This window comes from Nannobrachium achirus (genome assembly GCF_963921795.1).
Source record: "Nannobrachium achirus genome assembly, chromosome: 23".
Classification (NCBI taxonomy): Eukaryota; Metazoa; Chordata; class Actinopteri; order Myctophiformes; family Myctophidae; genus Nannobrachium; species Nannobrachium achirus.
Genome location: NC_137830.1, coordinates 28550261 through 28567347, shown reverse-complemented (window position 1 = coordinate 28567347; position 17087 = coordinate 28550261). Strand labels below are relative to the sequence as shown.

Here is a 17087-nt window from a genome sequence, read left to right as displayed (position 1 = left end):
TCCTCTATCTCCTGAATGCCAGAACGGATATCCAAGCGGATTCTTTTGTTTGAAAGCTGTGAACGGCGTGCACGCACGTCGCACGTGGTGCATGATCTGTGCACGATTTGTGCACCTAGTTAGTTTTTTAACCCTTTGTACCCTTTGGTGGCAGAGAAAAAGTTATGATTTTTAATCGTGGCAGGTATGTGTGAACATTTTCAAAAATAAAAACTAATAGAAACTAGCAAATCCGCTTTAAAAACTAAAAAAAGAAAACAAATCCAAAACTATTTTAACCTTGGTGTGGCTGATGAGTTCATACATACGCATGTGTTCCGCAGCATGAAAGCGTGATCTCGGCGTCGGTGGAGGTGGTGGGGGCGGTGTGCCGCAGGCTGACCTGGTCCAAGTACCTCTACTACCTGCGACACTTCATCCACGTCTTGCAGACGTCACAGGCAGATCAGAAGCTGGCCGTCAGGTAGGGCCAACAGAGTGTGTGTCTGTCTAACACCTATTGTGAAATGACATAATTATATGGATGCCTGCCTTACCTATTTTCTCACTTTGGTTTCTCTCCTTCTCTCTCTCCTCCAGTTTATTAGTCTCTGTCCTGGAGGCGTTCCGTTTTGACCACCAGACAATTAGCAAAGAAATGGAGGCTGCCAAGGCCAGAGCCAAAGAGGGTAAGTGTTGTTTGTCCGGCATTAATCAAAGAAATGTAATTAAACAAACCCAGCCTACCGTCTTAATCATTTTTGTGAAAGACATAAAGCTAAGTGACACACACATCTCTCTCTCTAGCTGGGACAGGGAGTGTCACAGTTGATGCAGAGGAGGAGGGGGATGAAGTGCTAACGCTCACATTAGATGAAAGCATTGGTGAGGAGGAGGAGGAAGCCATGGAAATGGACGCTGCCGAGGCAGGGAAGGAGGAAGAAAAGGCCGGCGACCCTAAAGCCAAGGGCTCAGGGGGTTCCGAGGAGCCATCACTGCCCAGTGGCCTGCCTCAGAGCGAAGAGGAGCTGGACCATCTCATAACCTCCATCCACAAGACAGTCGGCGACAGCGTCCTGCCCCGCCTGCAGAGGTGTCTCACCGCCAAGGTACGTCGTTCACCCTTCAGGATCAATGGATCTTAACCCATTGGCTGCCCAGAAAAACTGAGATTTTCCATTATATGCCGTGATTTTCGTGGGCGCGTGTATGCCGATCGTGCACGATCCGTGTGCATGCCGTTGTTCGTTCGCGATTACAAAAGACCCCCCATGTTTATCCATGCTAGCATTGCTGAGCTAGAGAGTGGCAGAGAGTGGCCACAGAGTAACGTGTTGTCCCACCCCCAAAAATGCATATCCGTTTATGATTCCAGTCCCAAACCGGAAGCAATGTCTTCGGCGATTCGATTTTGGATTGTTTTTAATCAAATCTAATTGATTAATAGCTCGGGAAACTCTGGCCTGTCGACAGAAAAACTATGATGAAAAATGTTCGTCGACTACCTTTTTTTTACTACAATTAAATGTAAAACTAAGCTAAAAGGCTAAAACTAAGACTAAATATACTGACAACTCCATCAACGAATAAAAACTAGGCTAAAATTTTAGGGAGGGACTAGTGGAGAAGAGATCCAGTAGAAGACAAGTCATTTTATGCTGGCCGATCTACAAGCTCTCTATGTATCGCAGCTCGACACGTTGTGAGCTTGTAGATCGGCTATTTTCGGCACACAGCTGAGTATAAATCACTAATTTTAACTCCATCCCGGCCGGTCAAAATACTTGGTAGATTTAGTCCCCCAAAATTTGCTGTCAATCAACACTCAATCAACACTGGATCGATGGATCTTAGAGTGGAGACAAAAGGGGCTCATCTTTGTGTGCATGTTACTCAACGTGTGTGTGTGTGTGTGTGTGTGTGTGTGTGTGTGTGTGTGTGTGTGTGTGTGTGTGTGTGTGTGTGTGTGTGTGTGTGTGTGTGTGTGTGTGTGTGTGTGTGTGTGTGTGTGTGTGTGTGTGTGTGTGTGAATCGTAGGTGAAGCGAGATGAGGAGCACAAGGCGGTGAAGTCAAAGGATGTAAAGGATGAGGAGGTGAGCCGTGTGCCCATCGCCTTCGCCCTGATCAAACTGATGCAGACGCTGCCTCCACACATCATGGAGGCCAACCTGCCCGGGTACGCTCTTCTGTGTGTGTGTGTGTGTGTGTGTGTGTGTGCCTGCCTTATTGTCATTCAATCATCACGAGGACTAGATAGTAGATACCCTCACAAACATACATTTCCAACAATGTTTTTGAGTGGTGCTCCTGGAAGGAGCTAAGCACCAATGTCTGGGCTCTGAAGCGTGGCCTACATCTGGCCTACATCTTGGCACAAAGTGTTCAAAGTTTGTTGTACGCCCAGGGTCACATTGGCCAAGCTTTGTGGGAGCCTAGGGTCCCGTGCCCCAACGTGAGATGTTTTACCTGTCTCTGCCTACTGATATGTTTGGTGACATCTTCTGAAATCGATATTGTTGCTAGAACAGCAGAGAAAACGGCCACTAACAAAACAAATCGTATCACCGTCCTAATATGAAGGATTGAGTGTTTTACATTGGTTCTGCAATGCAGTTTTTTTTTTCACCCAGTTTTAGCCCCTACATTGAATTGAGATGTCACCAGATTTATTGGTAGCTGGAAATGTCTGATCCCTGAGTTAATTTAACTCTGAAAGTGTACAAATGGATAAGAGTCAGTTTGGTTCCATTTTTACTGGTTATCTTCGATGTTTATGAAAGACCTAGGCTAATAGAAGAGTGTGTGTGTGTGTGCGTGTGTGTGTGTGTGTGCAGGATCCTGCTCAAGGTGTGCGTGTTTCTGAGGAACAAGTTCCAGGAGATCCGTGATGTGGCGAGGAACACGCTGATGAAGATCATAGAGACGCTGGGCATCAAGTACTTCCACTACCTGCTGAAAGAGATGCAGTCTGTCCTGGTCAAAGGCTACCAGGTGGGACCTTCAAATATATATACTATTCTAGGGTGCACGGTTCGGGCAAACACTGAACTAACCCATTTAGGCCTAGAATTATTGAATACTTACATTGAAAAATAGCAGATATACAAGCTCACAGCGCTGCACAGAGTGCCGTGCTGCGAGCTTGTAGATCTGCTATTTTTGAAAAATAGTGAAAATGTGTGCACATGTTTCAATATATATTTTTCAAAGCAAACTTTTGTAACTCAAATCTCTGCTTCTGGGGGGTCCCTGGAACAACATATTTTGAGATGGGGGGTCTGCGGCCAAATAAATGTAATTTTGGGGGTCCTTGACATGAAAAAGTTTGAGAACCACTGATTTAGAGGAAGGATTTAGAAGTACTCGGGACAAAGATCGGGTCAAAGATATTCAAAGACTTCACGATTTTTCAAAAATAGCAGATCTACAAGCTTGCAGCGCGGCACTCGGTGCCGCGCTGTGAGCTTGTATATCTGCTATTTTTCAATAGTTAAAGCATTAAATAATGGTTAAAGTGGTTAAAATCTAATGCGACTTGGGCCAGCATGAGTTACACGCTGAGGAAGGCCCACGGGGCCGAAACATCCTGTGTTTATGTGCTGCTGCTGGGGGAAAAAGCCTTCAATAAACTATGAATAATTCCTTCTAAAGTGGGTGCTGGTGTCCTTGCCTTAAAATACCAGGTGGGAACAACACACACACACACACAGACACAGAATCTCTCTGACTCCTTGGTACTGGTTCTGACTCTGCCTGTCTTCGTCCATAGGCCCACGTGCTGACCTTCACAGTCTACCAATTGCTGATGGTCCTCAGTCCAACCCTGAAGTGTGGAGAACTGGACCCATGCATGGACATGCTCATACAAGTGAGAACCTCCCTTTTTAGTTTTTATGTAAAAAAAATAAAAATAAAAAATAAAAGGAGTTTGCCATCTGTCTGTCTGTTGACAAGAGTTCTGAAGCATTTATAAACAGTTTTTGGACAGTGTAACATTGTTACATGTTACAAACTTGACATTGGGCAAAAGACTGAGTGCCATATCACTCTAATGGGCCCCAATCTTAAACCTTGTAGATTCATTGACATTTCACAAGCCAACGGCCAACTAATAACCCCACCATCTTAATAATTTTATCTATTGAATCCTGATACAGTTCAGACGTTTCACTTTTTCTTTCACTCATCACTATCCTCCTGTGTCTTGGGACCAGATCTTCAACAATGAGCTGTTTGGGCCCGTGGCTGAGGAGAAGGAGGTGAAGGGGATCGCCTCCAAGTCCATGGAGGCGCGCCACAGCAAGAGCATGGACTCGTATGAGCTGGTGGCACGGTACTGCGGCAAGGATCGTGTCACCCAGCTCATACTGCCACTGAAAGAGGTGGGCAAGATGAGCATTTTGTAGTCAAACAGTGTATAAAACAGTGGATGCATTTACTTTCAATTGATTGCGACCGAAGGTCGCATATACTCTGAAGAACCGTGTCGCTTGAGTGACCTTCCTTCCGTATCCTCGTGACCGTCCTTCCGTATCCTCTGTGATGTCAGTGTGATGTCAGCGAGTTGTGACATCACTTCCTGTACAGGGCGGCTACACAAAATGTGGATAACACTATATATGGAGATAGTCCAGTCCATCATGTCATATGGGACTACCGTCATAGACAGTAGCCATTGTTAGGCCGGAGTCAATGGCTGTCTGTCTGACTGTCTGTACAGGAAGTGATGTCACATGACATACTTTTTGAGCGGTGGTCACGCCGCTCCTATACGTGGCCGTGTGTGTAGAGGTACGTGTGTGTATGTGGGTGGGTGCGTCCGTATGTAGCCTCAAGCTGTGGTGTAGTACCTTTTCTAACCACACATGTTAAGGGAGGGGCGCTGTTTTCAGGCCAGGCCAGGCCAGGCACACACACACACGCGCACACACACACACACAGGGGGGGGGGGGGGGTAAACCACCGCTCAGTTCACACGGGTGTGATTTTTATATATATATGTAAATATGGGGGCGTCTGTGTTAAGTACGTTTCGTTGTCAAGCTCAACGTTGGGCATTTGGACCTATACATGGAGAAATGGAGCGAAATTTGTTTGGCCTAAACATGGAGATGTGGAGAACACTATATATGGAGAAAGTCCATTCCATCATGTCATATGGGACTACCGTCATAGGCAGTAGCCATTGTTAGGCCAACTCAATGGACTGAGCATTTGGACCTATACATGGAGAAATGGAGCGAACCTGTTTGGCCTAAACATGGAGATGTCATATGGAACTACCGTCATAGACAGTAGCCATTGTTAGGTCGGAGTCAATGGCTGTCTGTCTGACTGTCTGTACAGGAAGTGATGTCACATGACATACTTTTTATGCCCATATATGAGTTCTTCTGTACCACATCTCCATGTTTAGGCAAACTCCACACAGAAAGGCCCTATCGCCAACCCAACCTAGGGTGTGAGCGATAGGGCCTAAAAATGGAGATGTGGAGAACACTATATATGGAGATAGTCCAGTCCATCATGTTATATGGGACTACCGTCATAGACAGTAGCCATTGTTAGGCCGGAGTTAGTCTCGCGTGGCCAGACTGTTGCCTCCGCGATTTGGTCAAATGCTCCTGGCATACAGTCTGGCAGACGGAAATAGAAACGGTGAGTGCGAGATAAAGCGGATGTGACGCAACCGCTCCCTTGGTGCAGTAGCACTAACATGTCCTACTGGAAGCGTTATGTCTCCTTTCAACATTTCTGGGGGCTTTATTTTGTCTTTCTCTGGTGTTATTGGTGTCACCTTCATGATGTTTTCAAACGTTTCTTAAACTATACACTCATAACAATAATAGGCAGCTCGAATGACTTTGTCTGAGCTATTGTGTTTCTGTTATGTTTCCAATGGGATTACAGTTCAGTGCAGCACTGGCTACTTCCGATACTCGCCGTTCGGGAGCTGCTCTTCCAGACTCTATATAGCATTCGGAGATTGTGGAATAGTTGTCTGGCTACACGAGACTAGGCCGGAGTCAATGGCTGTCTGTCTGACTGTCTGTACAGGAAGTGATGTCACATGACATACTTTTTATGCCCATATATGAGTCATTCTGTACCACATCTCCATGTTTAGACCAAACAGGTTCGCTCCATTTCTCCATGTATAGGTCCAAATGACCAACGTCGAGCTTGACAAGGAGGATACCACACATTGTACCTCATCCACCCTTTCTTCTCTCTCCTTTTGGTATCTTTATCCTCCTCCTCCTTTTTTTGTCTTTCTTAGTCTTGTGTATCCTTCTCTTTTGGCTACTGTCTATGACGGTAGTCCCATATGACATGATGGACTGGACTATCTCCATATATAGTGTTATCCACATTTCGTGTAGCCGCCCCGTACAGGAAGTGATGTCACAACTCGCTGACATCACACTGACATCACAGAGGTTACGGAAGGAAGGTCACTCAAGCGACACGGTTTTTCAGAGTATGGAGCGAACCTGTTTGGCCTAAACATGGAGATGTTGGCGCGACCTCGCCCTTTAGGGCGAGGTCGCATGTCACCCTGAGGTCGCATTCCACCCTCAGGTGTCTTACTAGTTAGATTCACACAGAGGCCATTTTGTTTTCAGAACTGTCACATCTTGACCGTATCTGTACGTATGGGTAACGCTTGTCTTTTTTGTTGATTGACTGTCATGCTCTGACATCACGCTCTGACATCACTGTAATGTCAGGGGAACCAAATCCCTTTTATTGCCATATATGGAGATCCCTGTGATGCCAGGGGAGCCAAATCCCTTTGGCCAGATGGCCAGCGAAGGGCAAAGTCACTTTTCGCCCTTACTGGTGTATTAAAATGGCAGATGTGAATAAGGTTAATTCCAGATTGTTTACATTGGTACTAAGTAAATTGCATAATGATGAATAATATAAAAGTCGCTTTTGGAAGGAAATCTTACTCTGTACATTTCTTTATGTCGTTGTCCTGAAATGTCTTGTTGAATGTCAATGGGTCATCTTGTTGCTTGTTGGAAATGAATTACGACATTTTTCACCCAACTGTCTCTGTCTTTCTCCCTCTGCCTCATCTCTTTCTGTCCTCCTCCCATTCCCACCTCTCTCTTGTGCCCCAACCCACTCCACCCGCCCCTACCCAGATCCTGGAGGGTTCGTGCAGTCTGAGGGTGTGTCGTCGTGTGGCCGCAGTGCTGAGGCGTCTGGTCCTGGGCTTCCTGGCCAACGGCGGCATGGGCTACCGGGAGGTCCTGCTGCTGGCCCACGGCCTGGTCAGCCAGAGCCTGCCACTGGTCACCAAGAGCGACCGGTACGCCTGGACACGGAGACACAAACACACATACATATGCAGGCACACATATACAAATAAGATAAAATCACACCCGTGTGAACTGAGCGGTGGTTTACCCCCCCCCCCCCCTTCCCCCCTGTGTGTGTGTGTGTGTGTGTGTGTGTGTGTGTGTGTGTGTGTGTGCGTGTGTGTGTGTGTGTGCCTGGTCTGGCCTGGCCTGAACAACAGCGCCCCTCCCTTAACATGTGTGGTCATAAAAGGTACTGCAGGCCTGCAGGCTACATACAGACACACACACACGCACACACGCACACACACACGCATACACACACGGCCACGTATAGGAGACGGTGTAACCACCGCTCAAAAACTGCTCGCTGGTGGACATGGAGATCACATTGAAGATATTATAGTGCACAGAGGCACATAGACTAAAAAGCCAAGAAGACTCACCACCAAACCAATCCCAATACTCCCCCCTCGCCCTAGAGTGCCTGTTCCTTTGTAGTGACATCGAGAATGTAGTGGCCCTTATGGAATGAAGACATAGGGGATAGTTGTGACCATCAGGTCGCAAGTTACTATGAAAAGCTCCACCGGCTGGCTGTCTGTCCGTCCGTCTGTCCGGTGTCCGTCACGTTACACTTTTGCCCTACTCTTATCTCCGGCACCGTTGCCCCTATTCATGCCAAACCTTGCACACACACTCCTTGGATGGCAACTCACAACCTCCACCCCTCATTTCTCACATGGCCCTCTTCTAGCGCCAACGTCAGGCCGTTTTTGCAAAACTAATTTTTGGACACTGCTCCTACAGATTTTGGCCTAAAATCACGCAAAGCGTTACACAGTATTTCTAAAGTCATGTCAGCAACATGGATCTGTCTCATTTCCCATATTCCCTCCTGTTTGGCTGCGATTGCCTTCTAAAGTTTGTGTATGCGACTCGCTTATCTCCCGATTTGGGAGTCTTTATTTTTTATTTTTTTATGTTTTTTATCCCACGGTTTTTGTAACCCATTTTTCTCACCCGGTGACTACCTAACCTGTAGTCCTGGTTTCCGCTCTCCCCCTGCCGCGCCAGGGGACATTGGGGAGCACCCGGCTGGCTAGGGGGAGGTAGTATAGAAACCAGGACTACTGCATGTTTTTGTGTGAGGGCCTATGCCCAAGGAGACACGGGGAGAACATGCAAACTCACCACAGAAAGGCCCTATCGCCAACCCCACCTAGGGTGTGGGTGCTGATGAAGCGGGTGGAGGAACACGCCCCCAGCGCCCACAGCTTCCCCCGGCGGGAATCGAACCCAGGACCTTCTAGCTGTGAGGCAAAGTGCTAACCACTGCACCACTGTGCCCCTGTCAATTTGGGAGTCTTAATGGTGTTTGAAATGGATACTTCACTTCTCTTTTCTCCCACTAGTGGGTGTTTTGAAGATGATAAAAAATAACCATCTATTAGAATCTACTGTTTGAATCAGAAATGCCCCATAGCTGCATTATCACATTTCAAACATATTGTAGAAGAAAGATAAATATCTACATTTAATAAATATATGCATATAAATGGATGAAATTAACATTCAAATGACATTGGGATTGGCACTTACTTGCAAGATGCAAGACATAAGGTACACACCAACACCCACAAACAATCGTAATGACATTATGCACTGTGTCTGACTCTTTGTACCGTGTGTATGTATGTGAACATTCAGAGACAAGGCATCAGTCCAGCCTCCCCCGGACCCCCGGCTGCCCCCTCCCAGCTGCCTGCTGCTGCCCCCCACCCCAGGCAGAGGGGGAAAGAAGGCTGCAGTTAATAGATGTTCAAACATGCACGTCCTGGTGGACGCTGGCCTCAAGGTGAGAACCATCCTCCTAGTCTTATTGTCTTCTTTTTTAGTAGTTACTGTTGTAAGTTGACTAATACTTCATGGCTAGTGGTTGTCTTGTTATACTTGTTAGACTAATCTACCCTTCAAGGCAGCATCCCTTCTGCCTTAAAGCGTCCCCTCAATCACAATTAATTAAATGGGATAAATAACATGACTTTTTCAGTGCTTTTCAGTGTCTTGTTTCTTCTTCTTGGAAGGCTGTTCAAAAGGAGAATATGTTGCGGAATATGCGCGGAAGTAAATCAGTATTCAAATCATGCTTTCGTGCCGAGGACGGAGATCTCTGTCTTTTGATCTTTTTAATGCAAGCTTATTAATATTGTTGTTCGCTACTGTAAGAACGATCCGTGGTAGCTAGGAGATCGATGCATGCAAAGATAACCCGGAGATGAAAAGCACTTCTCAATCCGGTTTCCTAGCTGGGTGAATTCCAACACGATCACGTCCACACAGACACTGCACACTCGCGTGCATCCTTGAAAATAGGTAAACATAGAAGCTACTGAATTAATTAATTCATTCCTGGTACTATTCAGTTAAAAAATAATTTAAAAATCACACCCAGTGTGAAGTGAGTGGTGCTATCTATTTATTCATGAATTCATTTCATAAAGTGTCCCGTGAAGCTTGGCCAGTGTGGGATGGGGCGGGACATACGTACAAGCAGACGCGTGACAGAAGTAGTCAGATGTAGGAGCGGTTAGCACCACTCAAAAATTGATTAGACTGGGTGCTATAATACTGTATTTTCTATTGACTATGTGGAAACTTGTTTTACTCCTTAGCTGCTCCACATGAGTCTGAAGAATGCCAAGGTGACATCCTCTGAAGACTGCGCTCTGGAAATGTTGGACCCATTCATAACGTTGCTGCTGGCCTGCCTCAACTCCATGCATGTCAAGGTGTGTGTGTGTATGTGGTGTGTGTGTATGTGTTTGCATGTGCCTCCTGCAATAATGTGCACATCCTAGAATTAGTCTACGTCATGCATAGGGTTGGGATCCTTTAGTTTATTTTGTATTTATTTTTCTCAAAACATTTGTCCCACAATTTTGTAACACATTTTTCACCCAGTGCCAATTAATATAAAATGTAATAATAATGTAATCCTGGGCACTACACTCCCTCTGCCAACCTGGGGAGAGCAATGGACTGGCCTCATGCTTCCATCTATGCATGAGGAGTCCAAGCCGCTTCTTTTCACCTGACAGCGGAGAGATTCCCCAGCTGGACGTAGCCTGTCGAAGGAACACGTTATTCCAACCAGTTCCTTTCGCCTCCATCAGGCGCCCTGGCTGGCCAGGGGGAGGCAGTATAGAGACCAGGATTACTGCATGTTTTTTGTGAGGGTACCTCCCCTAGGAGACACAGGGAGAACATGCAAACTCCACACAGAAAGGCCCTTTTACCAACCCCTCTTAGATCCTAAGGGATTGTAACGATTCCTCAATGATTCCTATGGGGGTTCCAAATGGACCCTTACAGGTCTGTAACTGAGTGTTCCAAATGGGATGGAACCTATCCCTAGTCATGCATGTGTATTTTTAAACACAACATTATTTTCCAGAAATATGACTTTTATTATTTATCTTTTTATATTGTGGTTGCCTCCTTTGGTAATCCCTGCCTCCTTCCCTCCCTGTCAGGTGACCACTGAGGCTCTGGTGGGGCTCACCTGGCTGCTCAAGTTCCCCCTGCCAGCCATAGAGAGGAGTTCAGACCAGATGATCAGGCAGCTGTTTGTCCTTCTGAAGGACTACTCCAAGGCAGGCGCTGCCAAGGGAGAGAACTACCACCTGGTGCAGAACTGCTTCAAGGTACTCTCACTGGAATGTACACAGTAAAGACAAGACTTACTTTAACTGTAACCTCACGTCACCAGGCTTTCTCGGGGGAAAGCCTGGTATTCGTTTACAACGGGCAGAAGAAGCGGCGTCGCTTTGTTTTGGTTCCCCCCGTTTGTTTCCCCAATCCCTATTAAAATGCTCGAGTAGCCTAGTGTAGTCTTGCCAAGAGTCGCTACGAGTTGGACTAAAAGATGCATATACCAAACTAATTTTCCAAAAGCAAAACTACGCTGCATCAAGGGGTTTATTAGGTAGGACCTAAAAGTATGTCCTTGAGCGCAGGGGAATTATTTTGGGTTAAAACTGTTTCCGGTATGATAGTTCCGGCCAAAGTCCGTCTAGGACTACAACATGGCGTAGAGTGGTTTCCGCTCCCGACCGGATCAAACCCCGAAAAGTGAAGGGATCCCAGGCTACTGGTTAAAGGTCTCTCAGAGTCACACATGGTTAATGCTCTCTCTCTCCCAGGCTATAACAGTATTGGTGAAGAGCGTGAAGAACAGCAAGATCTCCGAGACGCAGCTGCAGGTGCTGCTGGGATACGCCGAGGAAGACATCTATGATCGCTCTCGCCAGGCCACCGCCTTCGGCCTGCTGAAGGTACGCCATTTGATTCTAGTAGACATATTTTGGGTGCGTACCAACAGAGACAATCAAAGGACAGTGCTTTCCTAGACTCACTTGGAGGATGTGGATCTCATGTAAGCCTCCCACTTCAGTCAGGATTTTGTGTTGCACTTTCTGATGTCCCGCCCCATCCCACATTGGCCAAGCTTCGCGGGACTAATGAAATTAACTCATAAATAGCACCACTCACTTCACACTGGGTGTGATTTTTACTTTACCAGAGTATTTCCAGTTTAGTTATGTATTTGTTAATAGTTAGTTTTGTAGATTTTGATTATGATTACAAAACATGCATACTCGGCCAGTAGAAAATTGCCGATATATACAAGCTCACAATGCGACACATTGTGAGCTTGTAGATCTGCTATTTGAAAACTTGTTTTCAGAGGTACTTTCTACTTGGTAGTTTAAGTATATTTTGATACCAATACTTTTGTACTTTCACCTTGAATGCCAGACTTTTACAGAGTTGCAGTATTGATACTTTTACATAAGTAAAACATTTGAGTACATTTTCCACCACTACTAGAGACGGTAAGCATTGTGTGTGTGTGTGTGTGTGTGTGTGTGTGTGTGTGTGTGTGTGTGTGTGTGTGTGTGTGTGTGTGTGTGTGTGTGTGTGTGTGTGTGTGTGTGTGTGTGTGTGTGTGTGTGTGTGTGTGTGTTTCAGGCGATCCTGTCCAGGAAACTCGTAGTTCCAGAGATGGAAGCTGTGATGAAGAAAGTGGCCAAGCTGTCAGTCACAGGTGTCAACGGCATGATCCGAGTCCGATGTCGACAGGTACATTGTCCCATCTCTCTGCTGCATACAAACTAGCAAGACAGAAACTCCTGCCTTTCAGTGTCCCTGTGCAAATACATGTCCAGTAAAGGTGGAAAGTGTGTGTTTGTTTTTGCACAGCTCTATATGAAGTACCTGTTGGACTACCCACTGGGGAAGAAGTTGAGGGGTCACCTGGACTTTGTGGTGTCCCAGCTGAGCTACGAACTCGACACCGGGAGGGAGTCTACCCTGGAGATGTTGGCTTATATGTTCCAGACCTATCCTCAGGTACAGGGACAACAACTCTGCTCTCTGGAGTGTCTTGATAGCAGCACAAACAAAGAAACAGCACAAACAAAGAAACGACACATTGAGAGATGCTACACCCACGCAATATGCTATGTATACTCATCAGTCCGAGCTTTGAGTGTACGCTACTGCTTTGACCGATGTAAAACCCTGCACACAACTTGGATTGAAATCAGAATCAGAATTGTTGCTGTGACAGACAAATGCTCACTGGTGATTATAATACACACACTGTGCTTGGTGTGAGTGTAATTGTACCCGCAACCCCTTAAGCCCTATACACTTTGAAGTATGACGAATAGTGGGGAAAAAGCCTATCTACAAGCCAGTGTTGATTTTGACTGTTAGTTTTGATGTAGTTTCAGTCATAGTCTTTTGAATAATGGTCTTAGTTTTAGTCATCATAGATTATTTTTTTTTTCACTTTCGTCAGTGAAAAAAGGTAGTTTTAGTTGACGAAATCAACACTGGTTGAAAGTAGGTAAATTCCAACATATCTTTCTTTCATTCTTGAGTTCTTTGTATGCTGAACGGGGGTTAGATCAATCCTAAGATGTGTGTGTGCTTTCCCCCCACAGGAGCTGTTGTTGGAGCACAGCGGCCTGTTCTTCGCTCCTCTGGCCCTGCAAATGGTGAATGACGACTCGGCGCGCTGTAAGAAAATGGCCGCCTTGGCCATCAAGGGCTTGCTGGAGAAGCTGGACCTGAACCACCAGAACACCCTGTTCGCCCTCGTCATGACCTGGCTGGCTGCAGAAAAGGCAAGTAGACCCTGAAGACCTGTTTCCATCATCTTCATTTTAACCGCTTTCTACCAGATGTCCCTATTTTGGGCATGTCATTTTAGGCAGACATTTTTGAGGTGGTTAAAACCACGCCTGATGTTTCCCTTCCTTCTGCCCACCACCAGGTAAACCTGCGTCGCCTCGGGGCACAGGTATGTGGGCTGTTTGTGGAGGTGGAGGGGGAGAACTTTGCCCGGCGACTGGACGAACTGCTGCCGCTCATAGAGAAAGAGATTCACCCGGACAACTATGATGATGTAAGACGGTCTTTTACCGCCTTTTACTGGCTGATGTGTTAATTAACCTGTAAGGGTCCCTTAAATTAAATGTTTCTTTTGTGTACTTGTTGAAGTGTGCTCTGAAATACTGAGCTCATCTCTCTGTGTGTCTTCCAGATGGAGGAGGAGCAGGATGAGAAGGGCGCCGACCGTTTGTTGTTCAGCTTCCTGACTCTCATCACCAAACTGGTCAAACACTGCCACCTGCTGGACCTCACCAAGCCTCATGACACACTAAAAAGCATCTGGGGTAAGACACACACACGCACGCACAGAGATACACACTGAGGCCTCTGGGGTAAGACAGTGAGAGACACACACACACATAAATAAATATTAAACAGGAAGCCGTAATTTCCAAATTTTTGTGTGACATATATTTTATGTAATGTTTTCTTTTTCCTGTACTAAACCATTTCATTTGAGCTTATCTGGCAATTCTGATCTCATATCTACCGCTCATGTTATTATTGCTAACATGACAGGACAGGACAGAAAATATTGACACGCACACACACACACACACACACACACACACACACACACACACACACACACACACACACACACACACACACACATGCAGAGATGCACACTGAAGCCTTCTCAAACATCTCTGTCCCTGCAGGACACATCGAGTCTCACCTGCGCTACCCTCACTGCTGGGTGTGGCTGACAGCCTCTCAGCTGTTTGGACAGCTGTTTGCGGCCCACCAGCCCGAGAAGCTGCTCGCTGTCTGGAAAGCAGAGGGAGACAAAGCTGCAGCTCAGCCTGCGGCCACAGCGTTCATCGCCACCAACTTGGACAAGAGGGTAAAGAGGCTATATGTCCTCCCTGTACATTTCAGAATGAATGGCTGGATGTGTAGTTATTGGAAAGTAATTGACGAAAGAAGGGGTCGCTACTCACTTTTAAATGCTCCAAACTTGATTCACAACAGCCGGCAACTTGTCTGCTGCTGTTGGGAATAAAGTTTATCTTTGTCTTTGAACGTTATTGGAAAGTTACTCTGTGGTACTTTACAGTACACGTGTCTGATTCAGCTCCAGGGATATTTGAGTGGGTCCATAATTACAGAAGAAGAATGCAGCTTTTTAGTTTTTGGTGCAATAATCGTTTATTCTCTCCCTCCGTGGCTTATCTTTTTCTCCCTTCCTTCCCTCCCTCTTCCATTCCTCTAGATGAGAGAGCTGGTGCTGTCTCTCTGCCACCAGCTTCAGTCCAAGTTCCTGGACACCCCTTCAGGAGAGCAGGTAGGCAACCCCTCCTGGACCATTATGTGCAGACGTCTAGAACGACCTTGAAATCATTCCGACCTTTTATTCCTGTATACTTTGTTATATGACGAGCTTGTAGATCTGCTATTTTGGAACATTGGCAATGACATCCCCAAAATAGGTACACTTGATTGAAAGGGCTTAATAAGTGTTACACAGTACAGGATTAGCCTGGTTAATAAACCAGACCGCACAACACCACCCCGTGGTGTAGTGTGGTCTGGAGCCTCACAATTGAGAATCCATTTCCACCAGCCACCAGAAAGGGTTAGCCAATCAGGGCTGTAGGCTGTGTGGATACAAAAACATTCCCCCCTCCCCCTCCCCTCTATGACAGGCATCAAACAGTTAGTTTTCTTTGATGTTTCATTGATTAGAGAGAACACTAACAAGGTCACAGGCATCAAACAGGTAGTTGTCTTTGATGCTTTCATTGACACTAACGAGGTCTTGACACTTGTATGGCCCAATCAATTACCTTAGTGTGCAACCCCTTTGAAGTTCAAAGGGAGCAATTAAGAGCTCACCAGGCTTTAGCCCGCCCCCCAGAAATGGAATCTCTCCCTGCAATCCCAGACTCTCTTCCCAAAACGAAGTGTGTGATAGAGGCTGGCACCGCCAGGCAAGTACAGGATATGACACTGTCACTTGCTTTGATTGACATCTGTGCCGTATCCCTCCCACAGGTGATCAAGAACCTGCTGTTCGTCGCAAAGGTGATTTACCTAATTTCCCCCGAGTCTGACATCACTTCCTCTCAGGAAGCCATGGAGGAGGAGGAGGGGGCGGAGCATAAGGAGAATGGAGGAGGGGCTAAAGAAGAAGAAGAAGAAGATGATGATGATGACAATGATGAGGGTGCCGTGGAGACCGACAAGGATGAGCGGCCTCCCTCGCTCCTCTGGCTGATAAACAAACTGTCACTGTTGGCCAAGAGAGAGGCAGCCGACACTCCCAAAGTACCCCTGAAGGTACGCGCGCACGCACGCTCACACACACACACACACACACACACACACACACACACACACACACACACAAACTAGGGGTGACACGACCACCAAATGACTACAGCAGGGGCGTCAATTGGGTATGGCAGGGTATATGCAGCTGCCATACCCTGGGTCCAGGGGGGAAGATAAAAGTTAGTTCTAAATATAAATCCATGAATGTCTCTTTGTCTATCTGTGCTGGTTATTATGTTAAATTTACAGTAAAATAACTACAAATGCAACATTTAACAAAATGGTCACTTTAACAAGGTATTATAATTATATTCTCCACACTTGTATTCTCCCCATCTTGACAGTGGTATGTTCCCAGGTTCCGCAGGTCAGCTGCACAGGTGTAATTCATTATTGTTAATTGTGGCACGTTTACTAACTTGCTAAGTTTAGCTGCACTTGAACAACCGTTCCAGGCTGCCATATCCAGCCCAAGAAACCGTAGAATCGGGGGAAAAAGTAAAATGTACTTCTTAAAATAAATGTATCATGCCTGTTGCTATAAGGTATGGCAACATGTGACCAGTCATGTTGCCATACCTTAGCTTTTTCTGAACTGACGCCACTGGACTACAGTGCCAGTTCACAAACTGCTCTAACAGGCAACATGAAGGAATGGAAGTGTATTAGAGATTATGGATATCTAGGAATAGCGGGAAACTTGATTTTCAGATTGATAGATATTGATAGATCTAGAAATGAGTCTATGTGTCTGACAGTGTGGGTCGGTGTGTGGGTCTTGGGCTTGTCTCGCAAACCGCTGGACCAATCAGCGACCATTGTCTTGTGCTCGCTGCCAACAAACCATGGATGTTTTCAATATACTTTTTTACATACGGAAGTATAGCGATTAGTATGGCTATTGAATTTGGCTGAAACCTTGCCCAAATATTGAATCATACGTTAGATAAGTCATAGAATGGACACATGAAGTCCGAGATTCACACGAAATCCATGCCAATCTTGTTAGAACCAATCTTTAAAAATAAAGTTGATATGAGATTTTAGTTTTATTA

The 17087-nt window shown here is 46.1% G+C and overlaps 1 protein-coding gene across 1 annotated transcript in view; it reads left to right on the top strand.

Annotated features, from left to right (window-relative positions):
• utp20 (UTP20 small subunit processome component) overlaps positions 1 to 17087 on the top strand; it is a 58427-nt gene that overhangs the window by 39114 nt on the left and 2226 nt on the right. The window contains exons 40-59 of the mRNA XM_080753937.1: positions 324 to 463; positions 580 to 668; positions 787 to 1088; positions 2017 to 2156; positions 2815 to 2971; positions 3750 to 3848; positions 4195 to 4362; positions 7135 to 7301; positions 9001 to 9148; positions 9966 to 10082; positions 10827 to 10997; positions 11496 to 11627; positions 12325 to 12435; positions 12556 to 12705; positions 13305 to 13487; positions 13637 to 13768; positions 13907 to 14039; positions 14418 to 14602; positions 14972 to 15043; positions 15754 to 16038. Coding sequence (XP_080610063.1) covers positions 324 to 463; positions 580 to 668; positions 787 to 1088; positions 2017 to 2156; positions 2815 to 2971; positions 3750 to 3848; positions 4195 to 4362; positions 7135 to 7301; positions 9001 to 9148; positions 9966 to 10082; positions 10827 to 10997; positions 11496 to 11627; positions 12325 to 12435; positions 12556 to 12705; positions 13305 to 13487; positions 13637 to 13768; positions 13907 to 14039; positions 14418 to 14602; positions 14972 to 15043; positions 15754 to 16038 — 3081 coding nt within the window. The remainder of the gene's footprint in view (positions 1 to 323; positions 464 to 579; positions 669 to 786; positions 1089 to 2016; positions 2157 to 2814; positions 2972 to 3749; positions 3849 to 4194; positions 4363 to 7134; positions 7302 to 9000; positions 9149 to 9965; positions 10083 to 10826; positions 10998 to 11495; positions 11628 to 12324; positions 12436 to 12555; positions 12706 to 13304; positions 13488 to 13636; positions 13769 to 13906; positions 14040 to 14417; positions 14603 to 14971; positions 15044 to 15753; positions 16039 to 17087) is intronic.